At 36.0% G+C, this 18,340-nt stretch overlaps 1 protein-coding gene across 1 annotated transcript in view; it reads right to left on the bottom strand.

Moving 5' to 3' along the window:
• The window catches only part of NOX4 (NADPH oxidase 4), a 147,851-nt gene that overhangs the window by 56,202 nt on the left and 73,309 nt on the right, over positions 1 to 18,340 (bottom strand). Inside the window, exon 12 of the mRNA XM_060303886.1 lies at positions 12,525 to 12,585. Within this exon, the coding sequence (XP_060159869.1) occupies positions 12,525 to 12,585 (61 nt within the window). The remainder of the gene's footprint in view (positions 1 to 12,524; positions 12,586 to 18,340) is intronic.

Raw genomic sequence — 18,340 nt, forward strand, 5'->3', positions numbered from 1 at the left:
AAGAGCAGCCCTTGCTCGCCTCAATAAGAGAAAGTCCGCACACAGCAACTAAGACCCAACGCAGCCAAAACTAACTAACTAACTAAATTTATTTCAAAAAAGAAAACAACAGAAGGAATCAGACGAGAACTCCCATTCCTCTCACTCCAAGTCCACCAACCAATCAGTAGCCATGCTCTATAACCATCTTCTCTTGTCTTCCTATAAAGCATGAACTGCCCAGCTGCCTTACCTGAGGTCAACGCCTCCACTTGTACATTGTAATCTAGTCCTCCTGAAACCCATTAGGAGACCCTCATGGGCTTTGCTCCTATAATTATAACCTCTATCTCTCCAGCATTATCAATGTTTCCATCTCTACTTTAATCTTATTATTCATATTGTCCTTAGACATATATAAACATAATAGTTCACATTAAATATATAAGTGTATATATAAAATACATATATATATTTATTTTATAGGTACTCTAAACTCATATGTGCCTTGTCCCTATATCCTCCACCCCTTCAACTACTGCCCTATTTCTTTACTTCATTTTATATCCCAACTCCTTAGAATTTGTCCAGAGATATTTTGGCAAATATTTAATAGACAGGTCTTTAACAAATGTTTTTAATCCCTACCTTATGGTGTTTTTCAATTTCTATGGAATGAATACTCACATTGTGGATGATTTAAAGCTATCAAACTTGACTTCAGTGAACACAGAGTTGGAAAATAAGCACCCTATAACCCAGTGAGCTCATAGGAGCTGGCCCCAACACACTGGATTTGTCTATACTTACCATCTCCAGTTCTTCTCCTACTATTATTATCTCTTGAACCCACCTCAATCAGGCTTCTGTTCCCAGCACTCCACTAAAAACACGATTCCTAAGGTCATTAATTCAGCCTTCATTTTACTCCGATTTTCAGCAGCCTTTGTTTCAGCTGGTCCATTCCTCATTTTTGAAACACTGTCCTGTGGTGCCAGGACTCAGACTTGCCTGGTTCTCCTTTTACCTCAGTGGCCACTCCTTCTTAGTCACCTTTGCTGAGCTCTATGTGTTGAAATGCCTCAGGACTCAGTCCTGCGTTAGATTTCTTCTCTATCTATACACATTTCTTAAACTAGTTACTCTTTTTTTAAAAATTAATTTATTTATTTTATTTATTATTTTTGTTTATTTATTTATTATTTTGGCTGTGTTGGGTTTTCGTTGCTGTGCGCGGGCTTTCTCTAGTTGCCGCGAGCAGGGGCTACTCTTTGTTGTGGTGCACGGGCTTCTCACTGCGGTGGCTTCTCTTGTTGCAGAGCACGGGCTCTAGAGTGCGCAGGCTTCAGCAGATGTGGCGCATGGGCTCAGTAGTTGTGGCTCGCGGGCTCTAGAGCGCAGGCTCAGTAGTTGTGGCACACGGGCTTAGTTGCTCCGCGGCAAGTGGGATCTTCCCAAACCAGGGCTTGAACCCGTGTCCCCTGCATTGGCAGGTGGATTCTTAACCACTGCGCCACCAGGGAAGCCCAAACTAGTTACTCTTGATGGAAGAATACCACCTCTTAGGGGGACTTTTGAGAGCTTGTGGAGGCAATTTGGTCTCACAATGATGATGAGAAGTTACTGATGGTTAGAGAGTAGGAGTCAGAGACAGCAGACTTCCTGCAATTTGTGGAGAATACTGTGCAACAAGAAATTGTCTCACTCCCCATATGCTTTTTAAATGACTTTCTGGACATTCATGTACATGAAAAATGCGAAGTTTTTGCATGATTTAAATATGCACTGGAATTTCTGGGATTGCATCTACCCTGTAAACTAAATATTATTGTACTCTATTGTGTCTAGAACTTAACCAAAAGATGTTCACCATTTTGGAAAAGCACATCATAAGAGAACTGGGGCTCACAGTATTTGACTTGCATTGGGAGCCTGCATTTAGAACTGTTTTATTCATGATGATTCTGTGTGCGGGTACAAGTCACCTATTTCTTATGACTTCTAGTGTAGTCATGCTTAAGAATTTAAATATTGAATGTAAATCATTTACTATAAATTATTTACATACCTCCTTTATACTAAGATATATTGATTTTTTATAAATCATTTGTGTATATAATACCTGTAAATTGAATTTTAAGAACGTAAAGTGGGCATATAAAAATGTTATAAAACAAGGAGTTGGAAAAACACCTAAATCCTGTCCAGCTTCAAGGATTTAAATCCATGAAGATACTAATGATTCCCAAGTTTAGATCTCTAGTTTAGACCTCTCAAATTTAAAATGTACAAAACTGAAATTTGAGTGTCTACTCTTGTCCCCCCAGTATGCCACAGTGTTCTATATCTCAATAAGCAGCAACACTGTCCACTTACTTACTGAAACTAAAAACCTTGGAGTTATCTTTGATTCCTAACTTTTTTACACTCCACCTGCAATGTGTCCACAGAACCTGTCAGATACACCTTCAAAATACATCCACTTTTCAAGACCTATGCTGCGTAACCAGCATTTCCTCTTGTCTAGACATCAGCAAGAGCTTCTCAACTTATCTCCTGATTTCCACTCTTGACTCACCCAACATATTCTCTACATAGCTGCCAGAATTACCATTTTAAAATATGAGTCATCCCCTAATCAAAATCCTCCAATGGTTCTCCATAACATTTATAATAAAATTGAAGTCTGCAAATGCCTATCATATCTGCTCCACGGGTATTTCTCAGACTTTATTCCCTATAACATTTCCACTTACTCAGTTCCAGCAACACTGCACTTCTTACTGGTCCTTGAACGTAAACATTTGACGGCTTCAGGACTTTTACACTTTCTCTTACCTTTCCCATATACCACTCCTCTCAGTGATTCAATGCTTTGTTCAGAGAGGATTTGCTGACCTTCTAAGTCTGGGTCCAGCCAAAACCAGGAAGGGCTCTATATGATTTAATTGAAAGGAATTTGCTGTAAGGAACTCAGGTGAGGTAAGAATTGGGAGGCTATATTAAAGATAGGGGAGAAATCCAAAGAGTAGCAGGAAGCTACTACCATCCATACAAGCTAGTGGGATATAGGGTGTAGGTGAGGCTACCAGAACCCATAAACCAGGCCCATATGGCAGAAGATAGAACCACCACTGAGGCGAGGTATCTCAAAATGATGATACACCTCCCCCTTCACCAAAAAAGTTTGACCTGTTTGGTTTTTTTTGATCTGTTTTCTACAGTGCTCAGAAGTATCCCCTTTTCCTCCTTCTCCCTAAACTCAGTATTTTTTTGAAACAACAAAGCAAACAAACAAAACACACACACACACACACACACAGACACACACACACACACACACAAAACCCTTGGGTTGGCAAACACTAGGTAGTATATATTAGAACAAAATGGCTAATCATTCAAATGTAGACTTCAAAATCATGCCTTTTATCTCAATCAGATTAAAATCCAAGTCCTCCTGTAACCCACAGAGTCTGATCCCCTACTCCCATCTCTGATCTCATTTTCCACTACTATCTCCCTTCACTGACTGTATTCCAGCCCCACTGGGATCCTTGCAGTTCCCTGACTATCCAAAGTTACCGCCACCTCAGGGACTTCGCACTTACTGTTTCCTTTGCCTAAGCACACTTCTTTCTGAAATCCACCTGATTTATTCCCTCATCTACTTACATGTCTGTTCAGAAAGTCCATAACTAAATACCTTATCTAAGTAGCACTACCACCCTTCATCATTCTTACTCCCTTACCTTCCTTTAGTTTTCTTCATAGCACTCATCACTATCTAACACACTATATATTGATTTGCCTTTTTGTTTCTTGGAGGTCTCTACTGGTTAGAACACAGCATTGGTCAGCGCCGTACCTCCAGAGACTAGTGCAATGTCTGGCATAGAGTAAGTGCTTAATAAACATTTGACTATTACCCCAAATTACACATAGTTTAAATGTTATCTTCCACAAATATGACCATTATAATTTGCTAGTCATAGAAACAACAACAACAACAACAACAAGAAGTGTATTTCAGGTCACTACAGGTCTCTTCTTTTGGCTGCTTCATTTGCTTCTTGGGTACTCTACAGCTCGGTGTAGCTGATTAGTCTTACATTAGACACATGAGGTGGTATTAAACCTGTTCTTTAGACGTGCCCAGGGAGAACATATTTCAGGGAAGAAATAGTCACTGTAAAATATCTCTCAGTCAGTTTAGAGAAGTAAACCTTTGATACTCAACTTCTTAAGCATCTCTTTGGTGTTTTCTATACTTACTGCTCTTAATACTGAGTAATACTTAATAAGCAATTCTTTTAGAATAAAAACCCAATAACCCTTGATTTCAGCAATGATATTCCCAATTTTCCTTTCATAATTATAATTCCATTTTTTTAAGACAGCTAAAACGTCTTTTGAATTAAAGTGCCAGATAGTGGCAGAACTATTTAGTGGTTCTCTGCATGAACGCCTGACATTTTTTTCCAAATCAACAAATATTTAAAGTCAACAACCAAGAAAGTCTATTAATTGAAAAGCATCTAACTGGAACTGAACTCTCTGAAGAGAATGATCTTGTTTCTCCCTCAATGGCACTGTATATTAAAAAAGACGATAAAATTAAAACTATTAAGTGTTCCTAATAGAGAAGGTTGAAATAAATGACGAGATAATCAGATAATCATTTATTTTAATGAGCCACTGACAATAGAAAATAACTTTATGAAGAAACACAGTAACAATAGCTAGTAATAAGCCATGATGGGGCTCTGGGTCCCCATCGCTGCACAGCAGCCAGGCGATGCCAGGGATTTGGATGTCCGTGTCTTTGGGGGACCATTACTTCACCTGCCACATGTTTTATCTTCTTCAGTGTACTTGAAAATTGCCAGTAATTGGAAGATTACTAAGAAGATGTCCATGTCACGCAAACTTCACACAAGTGTGTAGGTGAAGCCAGTGACTAACATTTATAAGTGCATGTGTGGCTGAGAACGCTAGTAGTGGTCTGCATTGGGAGGATTATAGATCTTGTGTATGTGTATGCTTCTTTGTGTGAGTTTGTCTATATATCTATGCTTTTACCATTTTACCTAGTGTTCTGTTTGTCTGTTTTTTTTTCTTTTTTTTAATACAGTTTTTAGTGCTTGTTATCACTGGTGGATTTGTTTTTTGGTTTGGTTGGTCTCTTCTTTCTTAACATTTTATTAATTTCTAAATTTTATTTTTAATAATTTTTAGTTTTTAATTTTAATAACTTTTTATTTTATTTTCTTCTTCTTTCTTTCTTTTTTTCTCTGTTTTCTTCTGAGCCAGGTGGCTGACAGGGTCATGGTGCTCTGGCCGGGTGTCAGGCCTGTGCCTCTGAGGTGGGAGAGCTGAGTTCAGGACTTTGGTCCACCAGAGACCTCCTGGCTCCACGTAATATCAAATGGCGAAAGATCTCCCAGAGATCTCCATCTCAATGCTAAGACCCAGCTCCACTCAACGACCAGCAAGCTACACTACTGGTCACCCTATGCCAAACAATTAGCAAGACAGAAACACAACCCCACCTATTAGCAGGCTGCCTAAAATCGTAATAAGGTCACAGACACCCCTTAAGCAAAATGAGAAGACAGAGACACACAGCAGATGAAGGAGCAAGGCAAAAATCCACCAGACCAAACAAATGAAGAGGAAATAGGCAGTCTACCTGAGAAAGAATTTAGAGTAATGACAGTAAAGATGATCCAAAATCTTGGAAATAGAATGGAGAAAATACAAGAAATATTTAACAAGGCCGTAGAAGAATTAAGAACAAACAAGCAATAATGAACAACACAATAAATGAAATTAAAAATTCTCTAGAAGGAATCAATAGCAGAATAACTGAGGCAGAAGAATGGATAAGGGATCTGGAAGATAAAATAGTGGAAACAACTACCACAGAGCAGAATAAAGAAAAAAGAATGAAAAGAATTGACAATAGTCTAAGAGACCTTTGGGAAAACATTAAGTGCAACAACGTTCGAATTATAGGGGTCCCAGAAGAAGAGAAAAAAAAAAAGAATGAGAAAATATTTGAAGAGATTATAGTTGAAAAGTTCCCTAATATGGGAAAGGAAATAATCAAGTCCAGGAAGGACAGAGAGTCCCATACGGGATAAATCCAAGGAGAAACATGCCATGACACATATTAATCAAACTATCAAAAATTAAATACAAAGAAAAAACATTAAAAGCAGCAAGGGAAAAACAACAAATAACATACAAGGGAATCCCCATAAGGTTAATAGCTGATCTTTCAGCAGAAACTCTGCAAGCCAGAAGGGAGTGGCAGGACATATTTAAAGTGATGCAAGGGAAAAACCTACAACCAAGATTACTCTACCCAGCACGGATCTCATTCAGATTTGACACAGAAATTAAAACCTTTACAGACAAGCAAAAGCTAAGAGAATTCAGCACCAACAAACCAGCTTTACAACAAATACTAAAGGAACTTTTCTAGATGGGAAACACAAGAGAAGGAAAAGGCCTACAATAACAAACCCAAAACAATTAAGAAAATGGGAATAGGAACATACATATCAATAACTGCCTTAAATGTAAATGGATTAAATGCTCCAACCAAAATGAATACACTGGCTGAATGGATACAAAAACAAGACCTGTATATATGCTGTCTACAAGAGACCCACTTCAGGCCTAGGGACACATAGAGACTGAATGTGAGGGGATGGAAAAAGATATTCCATGCATATGGAAATCAAAAGAAAGCTGGTGTAGCAATTCTCATATCAGACAAAATAGATTTTAAAATAAAGACTATTAGAAGAGACAAAGAAAGACACTACATAATGATCAAGGGCTCAAATCAAGAAGAAGATATAACAATTGTAAATATTTATGCATCCAACATAGGAGCACCTCAATACATAAGGCAAATGCTAGCAGCCATAAAAGGGGAAATCGACAGTAACACAATCTTAGTAGGGGACTTTAATACCCCACTTTCACCAATGGACAGATCATCCAAAATGAAAATAAATAACGAAACACAAGCTTTAAATGATACATTAAACAAGATGGACTTAATTGATATTTATAGGACATTCCATCCAAAAACAACAAAATACACTTTATTCTCAAGTGCTCATGGAACATTCTCGAGGATAGACCATATCTGGGGTCACAAATCAAGCCTTGGTAAATTTAAGAAAATTGAAATCGTATCAAGTGTCTTTTCCAACCACTACGCTATGAGACTAGATATCAATTACAAGAAAAAATCTGTAAAAAATTCAAACACATGGATGCTAAACAATACACTACTAAATAACTAAGAGATCACTGAAGAAATCAAAGAGGAAATCAAAAAATACCTAGAAACAAATGACAATGAAAAAATGACAAACCAAACCTATGGGATGCAGCAAAAGCATTTCTAAGAGGGAAATTTATAGCAATACAATCCCACCTCAAGAAACATCTCAAATAAACAACCATATCTTACACCTAAAGCAATTAGAGAAAGAAGAACAAAAAACCCCAAAATTAGCAGAAGGAAAGAAATCATAAAGATCAGATCAGAAATAAATGAAAAAGAAATGAAAGAAACAATAGCAAAGATCAACAAAACTAAAACCTGGTTCTTTGAGAAGATAAATAAAATTGTTAAACCATTAGCCAGACTCATCAAGAAGAAAAGGGAGAAGACTCAAATCAATAGAATTAGAAATGAAAAAGGACAAGTAGCAATTGTCACCGCAGAAATACAAAGGATCATGAGAGATTACTACAAGCAACACTATGCCAATAAAATGGACAACCTGGAAGAAATGGACACATTCTTAAAAAAGCACAACCTTCCGAGACTGAACCAGGAAGAAATAGGAAATATAAACAGACCAATCACAGCACTGAAATTGAAACTGTGATTAAAAATCTTCCAACAAACAAAAGCCCAGGACCAGATGGCTTCACAGGCGAATTCTATCAAACATTTAGAGAAGAGCTAACGCCTAATCTTCTCAAGCTCTTCCAAAATATAGCAGAGGGAGGAATACTCCCAAACTCATTCTACGAGGCCACCATCACCCTGATACCAAAACCAGACAAAGATGTCACAGAAAAAGAAAACTACAGGCCAATATCACTGATGAACACAGATGCAAAAATCCTCAACAAAATACCAGCAAACAGAATCCAACAGCACATTAAAAGGATCATACAACATGATCAAGTGGGGTTTATCCTAGGAATGCAAGGATTCCTCAATATGCGCAAATCAATCAATGTAATAGACCATATTAACAAATTGAAGGATAAAAATGATATGATCATCCGAATAGATGTAAAAAAAGCTTTTGACAAAATTCAACACCGATTTATGATAAAAATCTGCCAGAAAGTAGGCATAGAGGTAACTTACTTCAACATAATAGAGGCCATATATGACAATCCCACAGCCAACATTGTTCTCAAAGGTGAAAAACTGAAACCATTTCCTCTAAGATCAGGAATAAGACAAGGTTGTCCACTCTCACCACTATTATTCAACATAGTTTTGGAAGTTTTAGCCACAGCAATCAGAGAAGAAAAAGAAATAAAAGGAATCCAAATTGGCAAAGAAGTAAAGCTGTCACTATTTGCAGATGACATGATACTATACATAGAGAATCCTAAAGATGCTACTAGAAAACTACTAGAGCTAAACAATGAATTTGGTAAAGTAGCAGGATACAAAATTAATTCACAGAAATCTCTTGCATTCCTATACACTAAGGATGAAAAACCTGAAAGAGAAATTAAGGAAACACTCCCACTTACCATTGCAACAAAAAGAATAAAATTCCTAGGAATAAACTTACCTAAGGAGAAAAAAGACTTGTATGCAGAAAACTACAAGACACTGATGAAAGAAATTAAAGATGATACAAATAGATGGAGAGATATGCCATGTTCTTGGACTAGAAGAATCAATATTGTGAAAATGACTATACTACCCCTAGCAATCTACAGATTCAATGCAATCCCTATCAAACTACCAATGGCATTTTTCACAGAACTAGAAAAAATTTCACGATTTGTTTGGAATCTTGGAAAAACAAGATTCAGTATAAAAGATTACACTGAATCTTTGGCCCGAATAGCCAAAGCAATCTCGAGAAAGAAAAATGGAGCTGGAGGAATCAGGCTGCCGGACTTCAGACTCTACTACAGAGCTACAGTAATCAAGTGAGTATAGTACTGGCACAAAAACAGAAATATAGATCAATGGAACAGGATAGAAAGCCCAGAGATAAACCCACGCACATATGGTCAACTAATCTATGACAAAGGAGGGAAGGATATACAATGGAGAAAAGACAGCCTCTTCAATAAGTGGTGCTGGGAAAACTGGAGAGCTACATGTAAAAGAACAAATTTAGAACACTCCCTAACACCATACACAAAAATAAACTCAAAATGGATTAAAGACCTAAATGCAAGGTCAGACACTATAAAATTCTTAGAGGAAAACATAGGCAGAACACTCTATGACATACAACACTGCAAGATCCTTTTGAACTACCTCTTAGAGAAATGCAAATAAAAACAAAAATAAACAAATGGAACCTAATGAAACTTAAAAACTTTTGCACAGCAAAGGAAACCATAAACAAGACGAAAATACAACCGTCAGAATTGGAGAAAATGTTTGCAAGTGAAGCAACTGCCAAAGGATTAATCTCCAAAATTTACAAGCAGCCCATGCAGCTCAATATCAAGAAAACAAACAACCTAATCCAAACATGGGCAGAAGACCTAAATAGACATTTCTCCAAAGAAGATATACAGATTGCCAACAAACACATGAAAGGGTGCTCAACATCACTAATCATTAGACAAATGCAAATCAAAACTACAATGAGATATCATCTCACACCAGTCAGAATGGCCATCATCAAAAAATCTACAAGCAATAAATGCTGGAGGGGGTGTGGAGAAAAGGGAACCCTCTTGCACTGTTGGTGGGAATGCAGATTGATACAGCCACTATGCAGAAGAGTATGGAGGTTCCTGAGAAAACTAAAAATAGAACTACCATATGACCCAGCAGTCCCACTACTGGGCATATACCCTGAGAAAACCATAATTCAAAAAGAGTCATGTACCACAATGGTCATTGCAGCTCTATTTACAATAGCCCAGACATCTGTCCATTGACAGATGAATGGATAAAGAAGACGTGGCACATATATACAATGGAATATTACTCAGCCATAAAAAGACACAAAATTGAGTTATTTGTAGTGAGGTGGATGGACCTAGAGTCTGTCATACAGAGTGAAGTAAGTCAGAAAGAGAAATACAATTACCATATGTTAACACATATATATGGAATCTAAAAAAAAATAAAAATGGTTATGAAGAAACTAGGGGCCAGACCAGAATAAAGACACAGACATAGAGAATGTACTTGAGGACACGGAGAGGGGGAAATGTAAGCTGGGACGAAGTGAGAGAGATGCATCGACATATATACACTACCAAATATAAAATTGATAGCTAGTGGGAAGCAGCCGCATAGCACAGGGAGATCAGCTGAGTGGTTTGTGACCACTGAGGGGTGGGATAGGGAGGGTGGGAGGGAGATGACATAGGGAGGAGATATGGGGATATATGTATATGTATGGCTGATTAACTTTGTTATAAAGCAGAAACTAACACACCATTGTAGAGCAATTATACTCCGTTAAAGATGTTTAAAAAATAAAAATAAAAAAAAGCCCTGATGAACTTTCTGCTTAACCTGATGAATTAAATTATGACTTCATTATGCTTGTTATCCTTCAGATATAGAATTCTATCAATTACCATTCATTATTGAAGTTAATTCTTACTATATTGGGATTCTTACCAGAGAAGAATTTCAGTTCATTCTTTATTTGCCAAACAGTGCAAAACAATTTTTATTATATCAACTAGTTCTGGGCTTATGAGAATTACTACTTCTATACTACACCAGTATTCTTCTAACAATGGACTACAATGATCTCTTTCGAAAGCTATCAAATGAATAATATGAATTTAAGCCTGATTTTTCATGATTCCAAATAGGTCATCACTGCTCAAAGATCTTTGGATTAGTTTCTTTGTTTGCCCATTAAATCCTATGTTGCATATTTTCCCCATTTTCTTCTCATCTCCATTTCCAAGCTGACTGCTCTTTTTAGAGACAAAGGATTTTATACACACTATTATTATTTAACTGTATAATATAAGCTCTTTCACTGTCCTTTCTAAAATATCTCTTCCCTGTTACATAACATCTTGTCCTTTCCTAATTTTTACAACAATTAGTCCCCCCCTTTCCAATACTAACTTCTTAAGCTGCATTTGCAAATACATTTCTTCTAGTCCTCAGTTTCCATCCTCACTCCTTTATTGACTCCTTCTCCTCTGCCTTCCAGTACCAATAAGTCTTCCTTTGATCCTAATCTAATCAACTACCAAGTTATCAATACCATTTACATTACGACATTCCAAATCCTTCAAAGATTCCCTAACATCTCTAAGTTGTTCTGACACCTTGTCAAGGCATTCAAGATCTTTACCATGCTGACCGTAAATGGTTTTTCCATACTACTCCCCAGAACAATATCTTTGCTTCTGCTAGACTGACTGACTCACACTTCTCAAATAAGGTTTAATCATTACCTTCCTTACTTTTTGACAGTGCTGTGGATTTCACTTAAATGAACTTCTTCTTTCTTCATTTGTCTGATTTTCAATGTTCAGCTCAAATTCTATCTTCTCTGTGAAGCTTCTCTTATTGCCCGAGATTACACTAATCTGCCTTTTTCTGATTCTGTATAGTTTTCACAAACCAACTCCTAGTTTAGCGTTCAATTCAAAATTATTTTTTATTTACATTTGCATCCTTTCCTTTGAATAGCCAAAATAAACAACCAGCCAACAAGCTAACGTTTGCTGAGCACTCACTTCTCAGTCACTCTATTGGGCAAAGGGAATATAAGAATGAATTGAATAATGTTTATTTACTCAGAACTCTTAATACAATGCACCTTTTGCTATTATAAATGACCACTATTCAAAAGATGTTGTAGAGTTGCTATATATATAGATAATACCATGCAGACAATCATGTAAGAACTAGAAGATTTGTGTGATCTCAATCCCAGGTGTTGATTATTTTGAAAGTAAAACCAACCACTAATTTTAAAATGACATTTTCTAAAAGACATTTCAGTGTTCCCACTACTTCCAGTACATCTGACAAGCAGGTAGAAATCTATGATTTACAATCACATGAACAACACACTGTTAACAATTACTGATATCCAAGGTATTCCAATTCCAAAAATGCATCTTACAGAAGAAAAAAAAAAAACACATGAATGTTAAAACTGTACAAGCAAAGAAGGAAAACAAAACAACAGCTTGAGAACACATACACATTTCTATATGTGCTGGTCATTCCACTATTTAGACATCAACATTATTGTATGACCCATTATTTTCAAAGGATATATTTTAAAACTTTATGTTCTACATACCTGTCCAGTCTCCTACTATTTTAAGGTGGACCCCAAATGTTGCTTTGGTTTCAGTAGGACACTAAAAAAATAAATAAATACTGGAGTCAATTCTGAATAATAATTATGTAGCACCAGAATATGATTCAATTACTACTTTTATTCTCAGAGCAAATCTCCAAAATCAATAAGAAATGGAAAGGAATGGACTAAAAAAAATCTATAGAGATCCTCATTAGTGGGAGAAAAAAAGCAATGCCAACCAGTCAATAAGACATTATACGTTTCTCGAAAAGCCCATATTTATTATATAAAACAAAAAATACACATAGTCTAAAACGGCTAGTATATTATATCTAAGCATAAATCTTACTTAAATATATTTTGAGTTAAAATATTTAAGAGGACACAGCTTTTAACCACGAAGGAAGAAATGGAGACTAATGATTTTGGTGTCTTTTTCTCTGCAGATATTCTGATACGATTCACATCCTAACAAATTCCGGGGAAATGAAAAAAATAATTATCAATGTGACCTGAATTTTCTGTGTCCAGTGAAGAAACTCCTACTGAAAGAGTTTTATTTCATTCCCTCCCATAATTCTCAGAAGAAATCTGGAGTAAAGTGGCAAGGGTACCTGAGGAGGGGAGTAAGCTGTAGTACTGGAGGTAAGAAAAAGTACCTGTGGTCCCATGTTTAGCAAATATAGGAAACAGCCACACAGTAAAAATGAGAGAATAATTTTTAGTTCACAATAAGAAAATGCAGTATCTCCCTTTATTTTACAGAATCCCAAGCCCTTTCCACAATTCTAAAATTCAGAGATTTTCAAAAATGAGTTTTTTCATAACACATTTGGTGGCACTATCAGACCTGAATTGATGGGAAGGTAATGATGGGAGGTTAATACTTCTGTATAAAAGTTCATACAGAACTATTTTCCTACAGAAATACCCATTTGTTTAAGAATGCTGCCTCATATCCTACTAGACATCTTAGGTAATATATTAATTATGCATACCTTTTACAACCTCAAAAATTCTGAATTCTGAAAATACATCTAGCATAAGGGTTATGGGTAAGGGATCATCTGCATGTGACTAGCCAGTGTTCATTGAATATCATGTACCAAGGGCAGGGCTAAGTGCCTCATTTCTAAAAGCTCACAATAACCCTGGTGACTTGTCTTTAAAAAGAGTGGATATATATATAACTGATTCACTTTGCTATACAGCAGAAACTAACATAACATTTTAAATCAACTATACTCCAATAAAAATTTTAAAAAAGGAAAAAAAAAAATCACTTGCCCAAGACAGAATTTGGGTCTGGGTTTGTCTGCCTACACAGTTCGTAACTATGGCAGGCCACTGTCTCCACTAAAGCAAAGATATGGAAAATGGCTAAGGATTGCATGAGAAGTCAAATGGAGTAGAGGGAAAAAAAGGATTTGTTGAAAATTAGTGGAATCAATGTACAACGATATGAATTAATGGGAAATATGGGCTGAAGTTAAAGCACAGATGAAAGACTATGCCAGTGGCTCTGAGGGCCTTGTGATAGAGAATAGGTTACATGAAGTAAGTTGAAGATCCTCGAGCTCACTATGTTGACTAATTAACGTAGGTCACATAGGGATGCTCTAAGGAAAAGAAATAAAGGAAGGTGAAGACACCATGGAGATATGTAAACAGCTCATCAAAGAAGATAAGTAGCTTGGAGGTCAGTGAAAACACTAAATAAAAAGTTAGGTATTAATCATTTCTTCATGACAGATCATAAACAAACTAAAAAGCACATGTTCAGGGTTGAGATTTACTGTAACATGGAATTTCCAAACCACTATTTCACAATCAGTGTTTCTAATAGGATTATTACTACTAACTGTAGTTTAAAATATTGAAATAAATGAAAAGAATATAAAAATCATATTACTTAAATATTATTTATACTAGTAAAATATTGCTTCATTTATCATTCTCAATCTAACATTTAATTATTTAATTTACATTCTAGTTTTTAATAACTCCAAGAGCAATGTTTTGTCATTAGTAAATCTCCAAATAAGATGATGTGATCTGTAAAAACCCACCACCACTTTTACTTCGTACTATCAATACTTAACGCTGGCCAGAGCCTCTATGCTGTAAAAGTTGTAGCTGCCAGAAAGCAAGAATCCCAACAGAGTTCCAAGCTACCAATCTGATTGTTCCCATGTCTCTTGATGTTTCCCTTATTGTGAACTAAATCTTAGGTTATGAAAAGAAGATCTAAGCCAAGAAAATAGAATAGGGAGCAACAAAGTTAGTCTTTGTATGCCTGAGTACGCATCTGGCTTGAGTTAATCTTATAATGTATTCTAAAGGAAAATGTACATTTTGCCAAATATTCATATCTCTGTTCTATTCTTTCAGTGCAGACATTGTAAAAGATAATTACATATGATGTTTAACATTCCCTCAGGCCTTGTAGGAGCCTATAAACCTCCTTCTTCTAAGTGTTGGCCAAATGTATCAGGATAGCTTTTAAGGTTGATCTGGTTGTGAACAGGTAGAACACAATATTGTTCCTCTCAAACTCTTGGGAATGATGCCTTTATAAATTACTGATACTTCCTCAAACTAGCTAGGAATGAAGAAGACAGATTTTAACAGAGTCTTTGCCCAGTCATATCACCCCAGATTTGAAGGAGGCTTGCATAGAATAGCACACAGAATGACTTCACCATGTGTGGTTTGAAACAATGACTGAAAATCTTAGAATCACATTTTAGTACCTTTGCAAAAATAATGTTCAGATTCATTAATGTTGTCTAAAGCACAGTGTAGTGATTCCTTAATGTTGTTTCACTATCTTTTTAAAAGTGCTTAGAAAACTTCTCAAAGGGAAGAAATAATAAAGTATTCATATCTCTGGCTATATTGTTTCTCTTAGAACATTAAAAATAAATATGCTAATGACAAATTTTCAGTTAAAATATGTTATAGGACATGTAGTAAAGTTCACACTCTTAAAATTAAAACAGATATTAGGGGACTTCACTTGTGGCACAGTGGTTAAGAATCCACCTGCAAATGCAGGGGACACGGGTTCATGCCCTGGTCCGGGAAGATCCCACATGCCGCGGAGCAACTAAGCCTGTGCACCACAACTACTGAGCCTGTGCTCTAGAACCTGAGAGCCACAACTACTGAGCCCACGTGCTACAACTACTGAAGCCCATGCGCCTAGAGCTCGTGCTCTGCAACAAGAGAAGCCACCGCAACGAGAAGCCCACACACCACAATGAAGACTAGCCTCCACTCTCCGCAACTAGACAAAGCCCACGTGCAGCAATGAAGACCCAATGCAGCCATAATTAAATAAATAAATAATAAAATTTAAAAAACAGATATTAGTGTTTTTTCTCTATACACAAATACATTGATGAGACTATATGATACATTGTTAAGAATATTAATTTCTGGGAAGTAAAGTTGAAGACAGAGAAAATAACTCATTTCATACACATCTATTTTTAAAATTTATTATTAAGGTTTTTAATGTTTATAAATTTACATACTTTAAAAGTTTAATTTAAAATATAAACATTAAAACATTCCTGAGTCTTACTTTAGTCTCACTTAAGTTTCCTAGATGGAGAGAATGGAGTTTGGCTGTTATTGACCTTAATATAAGTAGCAGAATACTCATCACCTAGTTTAAGGAGAAGAAAATAGAATGACAGAATTTGCAAGAGACCTGGAGGAATGTGTACTTTGATATCCTGGAGAAAAACAACCTTTTCTTTCAAATTATTTGTTCAAAATGGCATTGGGTTTTTCATGTGCTCAAATGACTAATGATTTTATAACAGTCCCACAAAAATATAAACAGATATTACATAATCATCTTACATTTGAGAACAAAATGTAAAAATGATGTCACTGCACAAGAATTTATTCAACACGGAAAATGAATTTAAAAGCCACAATGTGTTTATTTTAAATCAAGAGCTTTGCAACAATAAATAAAAATAAGTCTAAAATGGATGTTACTATGGTAAATATTAAATTTTCAATGTAACAAATTTCTTAAACCAGAGAAAATGATCACAGAATATGATGTTCTTTAATCATTATTGTCAGGTCTTTATTTTTAACCCTCTTTTCCAAAGCTCTAGTTTCACATTTTCTATGCCTGCTAGATAATTTCTACTTGAAATTCGCTCTAAAGGTAATATATCTAAAATTGCTGTTCTCTTCTTTCCTAAGTTATCTTCTCCTTCTAATTCCCCTAGGTCTGGACATGGAACCTACATCCCACCAGAACAGACGTTCAAATCTCAGAGTAATACCAGGTATTTCTCTTCCTGCCAGCATTCAATCAACTTTCAAGTCCTTTCAAATAATATTACCAAAGAAAATGTCTGATCACAGCCATCTCCTATTGATTAACCTTTCGTATCCTATTATGGGAAAACACGCACGTTCTTTCTTTCCTACGGTCTCTGACCAACCACATTTGTCCCAAATTCTTTCCAATTTTATATCCCATTTTTCCTCTTTGATTCACTCTAATCCAGCTAAGCCAACATGGATCAACTAATATATTTTCTTGTCTCTTCGTTTTCTCACTTACTAGTATACTCATTTAGAATGACTTCATTCCCATTTCTCATACTGGACACCGGTAATTCTTTAAGGCCCATCTCAAATGCTACCACTTTCGTGAAGAAATCTTGATTTCCCATGCTACAAAAATCCCTCTCTTCTCTGAAATTCCAAATTACTTGACTTTTATGCCCTTTATTACAGTTTACCTCTTTAATTTTGTGTAATTTTTCCAGTATTAATATACTATAAATGTCTTGAGATCAAGAACTATTTCTAAATCATTACCATATATTCCATAGCATCTTATCCTTATTGGGTATGCATTCAAATATCAGTTAATAAAATATTGGAGAATTAACCTGAGAATGAATAAGGACTTCAACAATGGGCAATTCTTCTACAATTTATTCAAACATTCAACAAACATGTATTGAGTATTAAAAAGTTTCACAGACTATACTAGGAGCTCATGTAACTTCACAAATGAGGACTGTTCTAAAAGTAAGAGAGGAGATAATGTGCCAGGAGTGCAAAATCCATCACAATTAGTGCAACATCGTGACTCTAAACGTTTTGACAAATATAACATTTCAATATTTACTGGTTTACTTGAAGGAAAAAGTGTTTACTTGTATAGTTTCATGAAAAAAATGCTAAATATTAAACAGAAAGATCCTGGAAAAGTATGTAAGTGAGATTTTTGCTAACTGCAATGGAATATGTGCATTTATCTCAGCTCCCTCAAAAGAAAAAAACCAAAACACTGAGATAACAATTTATGAATATAAAAATACACATGGCAATATCAAAGGTAACACAGGGAATGATAACAACAATAGAGAGGTGTCAACACATTTTGAAAGACGAAATGTGGGTGACATGGTGGTTTGGGAACTGACTGGAAAAAATTCCAAAGCTGAAATTGCACAACCTTCAGAAAAGGGATCACCTTGAGAAGCAAACCCATCTTTCTCACACCTCACTGGGAAAACTTAGGTCTCAGAGACCTCACAGACAACAGAAGAAAACTGAGGTTGGACTTATCATTTTAAAAAAGAGAAGAAATGTGTTCATGTCTGTATATGGGATAACTTGACCCCCAAATTACCTCACCCCAAGCACAAGCCAGGCAGCTACGCTCCCACAAATCCAAACACAAGCAGGACAAGTAGAGGTGGGACAAAAAGGGCTCAAGATACAGGAATAGTCTGTACAGTGGAAAGTAGGGCTGAGATGTCATT

Source organism: Globicephala melas, chromosome 8 (genome assembly GCF_963455315.2).
Source record: "Globicephala melas chromosome 8, mGloMel1.2, whole genome shotgun sequence".
In the NCBI taxonomy this organism is placed as follows: domain Eukaryota; kingdom Metazoa; phylum Chordata; class Mammalia; order Artiodactyla; family Delphinidae; genus Globicephala; species Globicephala melas.